The sequence below is a fragment of the Phyllostomus hastatus genome, unplaced genomic scaffold (genome assembly GCF_019186645.2).
Source record: "Phyllostomus hastatus isolate PE091 unplaced genomic scaffold, TTU_PhHast_1.1 phas_scaffold_93, whole genome shotgun sequence".
Classification (NCBI taxonomy): Eukaryota; Metazoa; Chordata; class Mammalia; order Chiroptera; family Phyllostomidae; genus Phyllostomus; species Phyllostomus hastatus.
The window spans coordinates 26,374,217-26,387,148 of record NW_025334042.1 but is presented as its reverse complement, the minus strand read 5'-3'; the positions used below and the strand labels follow the sequence as shown (position 1 = coordinate 26,387,148).

Sequence of the window (12,932 nt, the reverse complement as noted above, 5' to 3'; positions counted from 1 at the left end):
GAGAGAGGAACTGAGCAAGACTTTGGGGGTGGCATCTGGACATCAGCATTTTAAGAAAGCTTCTGTGCTTCCAATGCCCATCCAGGTTAGGGCCCAGTGGTGCAGAGATGTTACCTGTTTTGTGTGGCCTCTGTGCCTTTTTGTATATGCCTAGATGGAGCATCCTGGCCTTCGCCACTTGGGGAAAGAAATCCTACTAATTTTCCAATCTTGAACTTTGGTGTACACTTCTGTGTGACGTCTCCTTCCTCTTCACTTCTACAATCAAAGTTGCCCAATCCCTCCTATTCTACCAGAGACTTAGCTAGTTCATAAAATTTACTTTGTGCTGAAATTGACAACTAAACTGTCGACATTTTTACAAAAGCCTGTACACATACATACATTTGTCAGTGTTTGGAAAGAGATCTGAAAGTATACCCGTCAAATTATTAAGGGGTCTTCACTGGAGAGAGGGACTTAGGCAGAGGAATATGTGCTCAATTGACTTGTACATTGTTTTAATTTTTAAACAAGTCTGTATTATAATTGTAACAAAAATAATCTAAGGAAGGAAAAAGTATTTTGCATTGCTTTTTTCTTGCTCTGCATTTCTTCCTGAGGTGACTGCTACATGTCATCTCAGTCATTGTCCCAATTTTAGACTGTTCTGTCCTCTTGTGCTCCCTCCTCTCCCCCGTTCCTTTATTCTTCTTTCTTAAGCCCAAAGATGACCATAGGTGCTATGAGATAGCAGGGAAAGGATAACATTTACTCTCCTCATTCTCAGACTTGTCTTGGTGCTATAGGTAGGAATAGGTACCATCTCATCTTTTCCGAATAACTCTTTGTTGAGTCATTATAAGTCTGAATATACAAGAGGAAGAGAGAGACTATTTGCTTTTCTGCTTCTAACCCTATGTTTCTTTTCTTATACAGGTAAACCACGGAACTGAAGTTTTGAAGGATGGGTAAAGACTTTCGTTATTATTTCCAGCATCCCTGGTCTCGCATGATTGTGGCTTACTTGGTGATCTTCTTTAACTTCTTAATATTTGCGGAAGACCCAGTTTCTCATAGCCAAACAGAAGCCAATGTTATTGTTGTGGGAAACTGTTTTTCGTTTGTAACAAATAAATACCCCAGAGGAGTTGGCTGGAGGCTTCTGAAGGTGCTCCTATGGCTGCTCGCCATTCTCACGGGACTGATCGCTGGCAAGTTTCTGTTCCACCAGCGTTTGTTTGGTGAGTACCCATGGAGTATCATGTTCATAATTGTTCGATATCTGTTCTCCAAAACAGAGCTTTGTCATTTCTGAATGCAGAATTTGAGATGCATTTCAGATTGCCCTCCAGCATTAATTTGTCACACACTGCTGTAGCTAGGTTCTTCAGCTGTTCTCTGGCTAATTGTTTTGCGAAGGCCCAAGGAAAATTATCATGAGGTAAAATAAATACCACACTTCATCTGAAAAAATGACTTTAGAGGAAAAAAATGAATGTATGTATAATCTTATTTAGGAATAGATGAAAATAACCCTTTCCCCATTAATATTACTCAACCATGATATGATAAGTAAATCAAAATTGGCTTTAGGATGTTTATTTTCAGCTTCTTCAACCACAAAAGAGTATATTAGTAAGAAATCTCTTGGTAGTAAGAAACAGAAAAAAAGACTAAGTTAGTTTAAGATAAAAAGATAACTTAGTGTAGGGATTTGGGATACTTCAGAGAGACCAAGGACAGAATTTACTTTAACAATTGGGATACAGGGGACCAGGGGCTGGAATTCTGTCAGGATGTCCTTTGTCCTGACTCTTTTATCATGTCTGCTTTGTTCTTCATTCACACTGAAGACCGTTTTACATCCACACGGAGAGCCTGGCTTGACTCTCTTGCTCCCAAGTTTAAACATTCAGGGAAGAGGCTGACGCAGACCAGTTTGGGTATAGTTTCCACCTCTGGCCCAGTGGATTTTGGCCAGAAGTGGGGTGATATTTATCCAACAAATATTCATTGCTCACTTATTACATGCCAGGCCTGTTCTAGATAGTGAATCAAAAAGGTATGCATAAAAATTTCCATCCTATAGGAAAGAGACATTAAGCAAGTACATTTATAATATGAAAAGAGGTGGTAGGTGTTATGGGGAATAAGAAAGTTTTAAATGCTTCTGAGTCCATTGGGAAGAGAACTTGGTAATAGAATTTTGAATTTAGCTATTATAATATCATAGGTGACCTATCATGGGTATTTCAGTCTAGAAGTTTGTTTAGAAACAGACGGCAATGGTTTAAGGATTGAATGAACAAACAATCTGTGTGTGTGTGTATGTATAATAATACATATATTTCTTTTAATCTCTACTTCCTCCTCAAACTATTGCCATCTGGTTCTGTTGCATAAATATATAAAATGTACATATTTTATATTTGTTATAAATGTACATAGTTTCAGGGAATTTGGTGAGGAAATAGAAGAAGGGAATAGGAAGTAGCTAAAAATGGTAGGACCAAGGGCAGACTTTTGTTATTGCCGTTGGTAGGGTTGGTGGTTTCGTTTGAGGAGTGAGGCTGATCTACATGTTATTGTAGAGGAAGGGGCTAGACTGAAATGCAGGGAAAGACATAGGAGAAAGACAGCGTCTATGAAGGTTTCTTTGGTCTGTGATTAGGACCCTGGTAGAAATAGTGGCCTTAAAGAGGACAGGAGGAGAGACCCCCGTTCCTCAGATACAGTCATCAAGGAGGCAAAGGTTGGTACTTTAATAGGTGTGTTTAGTGGAGGAGTAGCGAGGGGAATGTGCTGCCATCTGGTCACCTCTGTTTTGCTATGAAGAAGGAAGAGCTAAAGTTAAACGTGAAGACTTGGATGTTGCAAGGAATTTAAGAAAGTGGTCAAGGTTTGACCAGCAACCTGAGGAGGTGTGGAAGCAAATGGAGTAGGGATGAATGAAAGGGTTGCTGATTATCAATGAGAGATGTTGAGGTTAGCTGCTATAGTGCCCCTAGTCTGACATGTTGAACAATTTTCTCTATTGAGAGCTCAGTCACTGGGAACAGAATTTGAGAGTGATTCATCTGGGTGGGGACTGCTCACTCTTGTTGTATCGGGAACAAAGCCTGGGACAAAAGTGGAAGGTTCTAATAAGAGTTCTTGATGTGATTCATAGGGGGTTCTGACTGACTAAGGAAAGAGGGTGGGGAAGATGATGGCCTGGGAGAAGTGGGCAAGGACCCAAAGACTCAGATGAAAGTGAACAGGTGAAATGAGAGTAAGAAGAGAAAGGGCTGGTGGGTGTGGTTAGATCACATGTTGTAACAGGATTACAGTCCTTCTTTGTGGTGATTCCCAACTGGGGTGTGGTCTTTAGAGAGGGGTGGTGAAGTAGAGTGGAGAGAAAGCTCACTGATACAGAGGATATCTAGGAACTTGGGTGTTAGCTGGGCCATCCACCAAACATTGAAAAAGCCGGTGTAGTAAACATAGGGATAAAGAGGTTAACTGTGGGGTGGGTATAGGGAGAAGAGTCAGTTTTCAAAAATGGGTGGATGGTTCTGGGCAGACAAAACAATAGATACCCATTATAGGCAGTGGCTGGATGTGTTTGTAGCCCATTCAGGAAATGTGTTCAGTGTAGAAAGTTAAGGCAAACTTAGACTAAAGTATCCAGTTTGGAGAAAAGCTTTCTGCTTATATTAAAGATTGATTGAGAATCATATGGTCCAGGTTGTGGTATTAATAATAAGGGCAGATCACTTATTTTTGTAATTGCTACATTTTGTTAGGTTATTCCATTGCAAAGTTTAATCTCTTAACTAAAATCACATTTTAATCATAGTTACTTTTTAATTTTCCTGTTGGTATAAATAATTTAGCCCTGAAAAGTCATTCTAGATTTCACGTGGTATATTGAGTACAAATTATTTTAAAATAGTGCAGAAGTGTGTCTCTTATTTATTTATTTACTTACTTACTTATTTTTGCTTATTATAGGGGACATTCTATAGTGTAGTCAGCTTGTCACTTCTATCTGGCAATATGGCAGTCCTTTTCCGTTTCTTGTTAAAAATCTGTGAAATTATATGGGGCATTATAGAAAGAATGATAATCTGAAAAAATTATTTTATTTTATTTTTTATTTTTTCTATTGTTGTTCAAGCACAGTTGTCTCTATTTTACCCCACCACCATCCCCTACCCCACCCACCCCTACCTCCCACCCTCAATCCCACTCACCTTTGACTTTGTCCCTGGGTCCTTTATACTTGTTCCTTGACAGCCCTTCCCCCTTTATCCCCTGCCTCCCTCCCCTCTGGTTACTTGCAGTTTGTTCTTTATTTCAATGTCTCCAGTTATGTTTTGCTTGCTTGTTTGTTTTTATTATACCCTAAGAATCCTGAAACACCAATTCAAAAGAACCTATGCTCCCCAATGTTCATAACAGCACAATTTATGATAGCCAAGTGCTGGAAGCAACCTAAGTGCCCATTAGTCAATGAGTGGATCAAAAAACTGTGGTACATTTATACAATGGAATACTATGCAGAAGAAAGAAAGAAGGAGCTCCTACCCTTTGTGACAGCATCGATGGAACTGGAGAGCATTATCCTAAGTGAAATAAGCCAGGTGGTGAAAGACAAATACCATATGATCTCAACTTTAAGTGAATCCTAATCAACAAAACAAATAAGGGGAAAGGAGGGAGGAAGAGAGGGAAAGAAACATCGGTGTGTAGTTGCCTCTCATGTGCCCCCACCAGGGACCACACACTCCACCAGGGACCTGGCCAGCAAGTCAGGCATATGCCCTGCCTGACTGGGCATCAAATTGGCAGCCCTTTGGTTTGAAGGTTGGTGTTCAATCCACTGAGCCACACCAGCCAGGGCCCAAATAAAAATACAAAATAGAATGCTACTACCCTTTTTATTGCACCTTCACTTAATTAACTTATGAGTCTTCCCCCATTTATTTTATGATGGAAAGTCTCTTCTTAGGACAGCACAGGACAGTCTCTCAAAAGGACAACACAATATCGCCAATTTTAAGCATGCATGAGGAAGAGCAAATGGTTCTGTGAGCACATGATTTAATCCAGTTCATTGGTTATAAGTTTTATCTTTTAATGTGACATAGATATTACAATTTTGTGGCTATTTTAGTCAACAGCATGAAACTCTCTCATGGTTTATAATTTGTAGCAGAAATTGTCCCACATAAAAATGGTGGCTCTTGCAAATTGGAAATTACATGTTATCAGAGACACAAATGATTAAGTACATCTTAAATTATTGCTCTTTCCCCTTCACTTTATGATTGGAATAATATGAGAGAGTCAGTTTCTCTACCTATTAGCACTAAACTTTCATGATTTCAGACTAGTCACAGATCTCAGATTCCCCAAATGTTGAAAATAATTTAGGACCATATGTGAAATCAGAATTGATATATTAATATATTAGAAAAACTTCTTTAGATTTAACACTGACTCTTGTTGAGGTAAATATTATATTAAGATTTATGAAAATTGGATTCCACTGGAATGTCAGTTTATATTTTTCCATTAGTTTGGTAGATTCTGTTAAAAAATAAGCATGTGTTCAAATAATGTATCCTAGCTTTTGGAGGATTGTACATTCGGAATATCCATGAATAAGGAAATTGAAAATTATTATGCTGATGATAGGACTTACAAGGAGAATTTCATTTCTTTGAGCTTATTCAAGAAGCAATTTCTATTCCAGAAAGGAACTGAAATGGTTTACAACAACACATATGCTTAATACAGTAGGAGTAGAAAAGGAGGACCACTGCACAGAAGGAAGATCAGATATGTTTTGATTTCATGAATTTTGTTCTCTCGTTGATTTTGAGCATCCTTGGAGCCTGGACAAAAAAGAGAAATGTGATGCATTATATAGATTTGAGTATCAGAAATGATGAAAATTACAAGTTTCATATGGGGAATTTTCTTTGCACTTAATTCTGGGATTTCCTTGCCCTAAATTTCAGTAAAGAATTTCTTTTTTCTTTGCTTCATACTAGAGACACTGAATGGTAAAATGGGAAATGCAGAAATGGATTTCATGTTGTTATGTCTTAATGTAAACTTTCACACACTTGAGAGCATAAAAGCAGTTCTGTGATGTTTTTAGTCCCTGAAAGTAATTCTGTGAAGGGCAAAGTGCACAAGGTCTAACTAATGCTTTCTGACTGAATAACTGTATCCAAGGATGAATCTTAGAACATTCTCCTACAAACTGCTTCTGTTATTTGTCTTATTTTTTATTTTTGTTTTGTAACATGTATGGAGAACCTGTATTAATTTTAAACATGGATGGCAGGTATAGTGTATGATAATGATTCTGAACCTCATAATATTATATTACATAGTTTCTTTTCCAAAATACAGACACTCGTGTATAAAGGTTTTTATATATTTTCATTAATGTCTGGTTCTCTAGCCATACCATAAACCTTAAGAGGGCAGGAGTTATGTTGTATTGCTTATCATTTAATGCTCAGTGCTTAAAACGATGCCAGAAATATTGTAGTATTTCATAAATTTGAATGAAGAAATATTAATGTTCCTTTGTTTTTTTTATGTTACCTTTTTCAGTGTTGCTTTTTATTGTAAGCTGTAGAAGGTATCTATTTGTTCATTCATAAAATATGAGACATGGTCTCTGCTCTTAAGGAATTTAAAATCTGGTTAAAGAGACAAGATACATATACATGAACAATTAATTACTCTGATAATACAAGGAAGTACAGATCAAGTATCAAATGAATAGTACAGACTGTGAGAGCTGTGGGAATTCAAGAAGAGAGATCATGGTGAGCCAGGAAGGCGAAAGAATACTTTGCTGCCAATGTGGGATCCAAGCTGAGTCTGAAGCATGAGTGAGATTAAAATAGTCAGATATAATGCAAAGGATTTCTTACACATTTTAGGTCATGGGGTAGATGGTGTGAGCAAAAGAGATAACAACTCAGGTTTTTTTGGAGCGAGAAAAAAACTGAGAAGGTCATGTTCATTTTGACTGGAGTGAAAGGTGTGTGTTTGGAAAAAGCAGGAGGTGCAATAGAAAGGTAGGTTGACTCTAAATTCTTTGGTCTTTTAACGCCAGTCTCATGTTTTGGACTTTATCTCCTCCCCTGTGGTATTTGAATCAAGGAAAGTATTTGAACAAGATGGAGGATAGCCCTAACCAGTGTGGTTCAGTTGGTTGGGCATTGTCCCGCCAACCAAAAGGTCGTAGGTTTGATTCTTGGTCAGGGCACACACCCAGGTTGCAGGGTCAGACAGGTCAGGGTGAATATGAAAGGCCATCAGTTGATGTTCTCTCTCACATCAGTGTTTCTCGCCCTCTGTTTGTCCCTCCCTTCCCCGTCTCTAAAATCAATAAGCATGTCCTCTGGTGAGGATTAAAGAAAAAAGTTGGAGGATGATGACAAGATTAATCTTAAAATAGAATTTAGCAGGAATTGTTGATACAGAGATTAGGGAAGTAGAAAGGAAGTAGAAAAGGATTTTTGGAGCCTCTTGCAGTCATGCAGGCTTGAGATTGTTCAGGTCAGTGTGGAACAGGGGTGGGACAGTGGGCAGCAAGTGGGGGTGTGTGGATCTTGTGCAGCTCCAACAACTGATGGGAGACGAGGAGTTTGAGACTATAGGTGAAATCACAGGCAACTAGGAAGATTGGGCTAAGTGACTAAGGGGTGATTATCTTATTAAGAAAAGAGAGAAAGTCATTAGGAGAATCCATTTAAAGAGGATAATGAGTTCAGGAAATGATGGGTTCAGGTAGTGAGAAGTAGGCGTTGGCCCATTTACCTTGAATAGTGCCAAAACAGCACAATGTGGGTTTATTGAACTTAATCCAGGCTCACCATTTCTAACCCAAACTTTGAGACTAGAAGTATTTCAGAATTCAGTGCATGTGCCTACATTTAATAGCTCACCCTACTGGGCTGAGAAAATCCTCTATCATCAAACACATTAATATATGTGTAGCTGAATATATGTGTGTTTATATGAAGTAATATAAATAAAGCCTATAAACAGTGGCAAGTCTGTTCGGGTTAGGTTTTGCTGCCAAGTGAATTTAGGTTTGGCCGATGTTGCCAACAAATCAGTTACAAAGATCAGAGTCTTTTGGATTTCATAGTTACGGAGAGTGGATAACGGACCTTCACCTGACTATGAGCATTTCATATATGTCTTTGGTTCCCCCAAGACACCAGATGCATAGAAATCATAACTGTTTTTTAGAAGACTGTCAATAAAGAAAGGAATGGTCTGAGTGATAACCAAGCATGTATGAAATACACATGTTGAAAGTGTATTTTCGTTATGTTTATATTATGCAAAATATGAGGGAGTTGACTATTTTTTGTGTACTTATGTCTGTTTTAGTTTTAAACAGGAAGTTCTGAATAAGGCACTCTCAATACATCAAGAAATTTGAGAAAACAAATTCTTGAATTTTTTCTTATTTCATTTTTATTTTATTTTTTAAAAAGATTTTATTTATTTATTTTTAGAGAGAGAGGAAGAGAGAGAAAAAGAAGGGGAAAAAAACATCGCTGTGTGAGAGATACATTGATCTGTTGCCTCTCACACAACCCCTACTGGAGACCTGGCCTGCAACCCAGGCACGTGCCCCTACTGGGACCCTATGGTTCACAGGCTGGTACTCAATCCCCTGAGCCACACCAGCCAGGGCCTTTTGTTTTATTTTTTAAAAAGGCTGTTTTCTATAAAATACCAACTAACTCAACAATACTTTATCATTTAATGAATTTAATAAAGCTAAATTTGTATTTGTTTTACATTGTTTTAGCTTACATCTAGCTTGAAATTTTTTTCTTTGTGTTTGAGGTACACACATGATTTTATCATTCCAAATAGAAAAGATTCAGACATTCCAGAAAGCATGGGCAACAGAGGCATGGTGATACAGCAACATCAGAACACAAAGAAAGAGATTTCATGAGAATTGAGGAAGGAAAGCCACTTTATACAGTAATATGAGTTTTATCTGACTTCTTTTGTGTTCATTTGATATCTGAGGAGCTGAATAGTACAGATGACCCTCAGGTTTATCCTGATAGTTGATAGTAAGTTTTTAAAAAATGTATATTTATTACTACTCAGAGTGAGTATCAACAATTGATTATTTTAAAAATTATATAATCAGGGTGATAAGGACTCCATTTTGGAGGAATTACTTGAGGAAATGCTATATATGCAGCCAAATGCTACTTAGAATAGTTTTAAGTCCTCTAAAAATACATGTTGACATTCATGATAGCTATTATTTAAATGTTTGTCACCATCTTCATTCTCAATCATTGCATACGGAGTGCCCAAATCTTCGTTTTGGTTTTTTTTTTTTTTTTTGATACTTGACTTGTCAATCCATGACTCATTTTTGTAGAGTAAAATAATTTTAGAATCGCAAGTGACAACCGAATTCAGGTTAGAGGAATATGTTATTCCAATGCTTGGAGTGGCCTTTCACACAGAGAAAAAAAGCAAAGTTTTTGATATGACAGGTTAGGAAAGGTAAGGTGGGAGATGACTGACGCTTAGCATTAACATAATCCTCAAAGAACACCCCTCTTCACAGGGAAATTTGGTATCTAAGGGTTATTGAACTTGGTAGCCCTTTTCAAAAAATTAATCCTATTACTTAATGTCCTTCTCTCTCATAGAGCAGGAAAGGAGGGTGAGGCTGGAAATCCCAAGTACACAGCCATTTCCTTCCACCCCTGCTGCGGAGGTGCCGTGGTTAGTTTGCAGTGCAAGGAGTTGCAGTGCAGACTGACTAAAGGGCAGTCAGATGCAGCCCTCTGTGTGATAGGATCATCTGGGTGCTCTAGTTCCAGCAGGACGGAGGATACAAACGCTGTCAAAGGATACCTCAAGGACTTGATAAAACCAACTCAGGTTAAAACATTGTAATTAAGCAATTATTAACCAGGTACCTTTCTAGGTACTTTTTCATGTACTTGATAGAGATGAGTCAGTCAGGGGCTAAGGACCCTTCCTTAACAGGTCCAGTCGTTGCCTCCTCTCCTCTCATTTCCCACCTCTAGGAGGTAATGGTAGAACCTTCTTATGAAAGCGACTATCAAGTGGAATTGCAGCAGGAAGACCCTTGCGAGAGAAACCACCTCACTGACTAGTGAAATGGAACCAGCCAGGGTGGAACTTCATAGCTGTTTGAACAACATGGAGTAAAGTTGGAGGTGGAGAGTGCTTGGTCCTTACTTCTTTAAAACCACATTGACTGTTCGTTTGTTGTTCAGGTAATAAGGTAAAAGAGTCCTGGGTGAAAGAGGAGTGTGATTGGAGAGGACACTGACAAATAAAGGGTGTCCTGGTGTGTTTTGTTTCTTTCATTGATTCCTATAGCTGGAATCAGTTCTTAAAGATGTTTTCTTTGGGTTAAAGTGTTCTGGTTCCTGGAAGGTGTGATAAGCTAACAAGGATGTTAACAGTTGGCATCTTTGGGAGATCTAGGTCCAGAGTGCTGGTTGGTGGGAGAACACAGGAGAGTGTTCTGATACAGAAGCCATGTTGCGGTGCAGGATCCTAAAGGTTCCCCGGGGGTCAGACTGGGATAAGGGGTGTGTGGCCTCTCCAAAGACAAACCTCCATTGCGTTCCAGTCATGGCTTTGAAGTGGTATGTTTGATTTTGAGTACTGGTGGTGGTCAAAGCAGTTCGTTGGTTTTGATTTGTAAATATTTTTTATTGTGGCCGTGCCCCAGACTTATTGTTGATGGGTAAACAGAAACATAAGGGGTTGATTTTCCTGACTCCAAGGTCACAGCAATAGCTGGCAGTAAAATTGGAACACAAACCGAAGCCTCCTGATTCCCAGGCAGGTCCTTTTCAGGCATCCCAGATGGTGAACTGACAGCCGGGGTGCCAGTCTGCCTCAGGGCGGGGTTGTGCTGGGCCAACCCCCTGCAGCTTCGCCCCACTTTGTCTGTGTTCTGGGGCCTTTTCTGGCACCCCCCCCCCCCCGCCTCCGGCCTGACCAGCCCTCTTTTTTGGGTAAGGAAAGTCATGTAGTTGCGCAGTTCCAGGTTGAGGCATGTCATTGCTGCTGAACCAGAAAGTCTCCACACAATACTTCCTGCCCTTGCACCCATCAGGAACCTCACATTCTGTGCTGGGCTTTGCTTGTTCTTTCCATTCAAGAGCAATGTGGTTACTCATCAAGACTTCCCTGGGCCAGCCCATGCTTGTTATAATACTTTGTGTGTCCTTGAGGACATGCCCATTGTCGTGGACAGACCATCTAAGGGGAAAACAAATACAAAACCTGAGAGGTTAAGCTTGAGCTTGTCTTTCAGCAGCCCAAGGAAGTTAATGTTCATATTACACATTTTTAAACTTTATATTTATCTGCTGACTCAATATCCCCAAACAGGCTGTGAGCACACTGCTCAGGGGACTGGGTTTACCAGTACGATGAAGCTTCCCCTTGCTGCCATGAATCACCCGCCTCTCCTCACTCCCCGTGACCTAGTGACATTCAAACACACCAATGAAATCTCTTTGCACCTTTTGCTTGTGTATTCCTGATCCCCAATAAAGGCTCTTGCCATGGTCCTTACACTCTTGGCTCCATACCTGCCTTGTTGTGCCTGCTTCCTTTGCCATCCGTGTCCCATACCCTTTATGTGGCCCCTCCTGGAATGCAGTGACTCTGTCTTTCTAGGACTTGTGAGTACAATGAGTGTTGTTTTCCTGCTGGGTCCCATGTTGTGGCCACACTTGACCGATCATCTCATGAAAGAATATAAAGCAGTGTTTCTACTTCTTCCCAATTTATTTCTATTTGAACTGCACCATTTGTCAGCATCATCACTGACAAACGTATCAGTACCTACCATTTGTAAAGAACAGTGCTAGACAGAGACTCTGTCTTTCAGGAGGTCACAATGAACTAAAGAGATTAGATACAGTGACATATGAAAATACAGCTCTCCTGTAACTGTACTGCCAGCATGTGATAATCGCCATCTAAAAGGGGTGGACAGTCTATTCGGAAGGCAAGAAGTCATTCCCAACAGAAGTGATCAAGTAAGACTTCACACTAGAAGTAGGTGGTCACAGGAACCAGATCACCTCAGGGCACCTGATTTGGTGAGAGAGCTTCCTTGTTACATTTTCAGCTGGTCTCTGAGCATGTCTAATAATCGAGAACTCACCATCTCCTCGGAAGCCTGTGTCCCATCACTGTTTCTACAACAGCTCTTGGGTCTGAATCTGAGCTGTGCCTTGCGCTTCCAGTGGGATTCTATAAAAGGGAGAAGGAGGGCATTCCAAGCTGGAGGAATGGCAAACACACAATTGTGGGGAAGGAAAGGGTGAAGGGTTTTGGGGTACATTGGGAATGGGGCAGTTTTGTTGTGTCAGCAGATCTGGGTCCAGTGGAGAAAGGAAAGGGACGTTGCAAGGCAAATTGTGGAGGGACCTGAATTTCAGGTTCGGGAGCTAAAATCTGAAAACAATGGGAAGCCATGGAGCATGTCCCTTCCTTAAAGTACAAAAGTAGTGAAAGCTTGTTGCTAAAAGATACCACAAAATATATGAAATCAGGAAAATGAAACATGTTTGATCACAAGGATGGCAGAATCAAGATAGGAAGATGAATGCAGGATGGTTGGCCTTCGGGCAGGGAGGTGTGCTGCTTTCGCCAGGGGACGCCTGGCCTCCGCTGAGGAAGGCTCAATTTAGAAGTGGCAATGAGGATGGAGTGGAGGGGAAGGAAGGAGAAATGGTTGGTAGGAAGACTGATAGCTCAAGAATACTGTTCTTTAAAAAAAAATAACATCTTTAAGAACTTCTGTTCCCTGAGTCCATTCCCATCATTCAGTTTCTAAAATTGGAACCTTAAGTTATCATTAGAATTAGATCATCCTACTTTCT

At 39.9% G+C, this 12,932-nt stretch overlaps 1 protein-coding gene across 2 annotated transcripts in view; it reads left to right on the top strand.

Annotated features, from left to right (window-relative positions):
* The window catches only part of TMEM117 (transmembrane protein 117), a 398,947-nt gene that overhangs the window by 7,532 nt on the left and 378,483 nt on the right, over positions 1-12,932 (top strand). The window contains exon 2 of one of the 2 annotated variants that reach the window (XM_045829770.1): positions 919-1,223. In XM_045829770.1, coding sequence (XP_045685726.1) covers positions 947-1,223 — 277 coding nt within the window. In that variant the 5' untranslated portion in view covers positions 919-946. Of the gene's footprint in view, positions 1-918; positions 1,224-12,932 lie in introns of those variants that run through there. The other variant, XM_045829771.1, reaches the window with a different exon arrangement.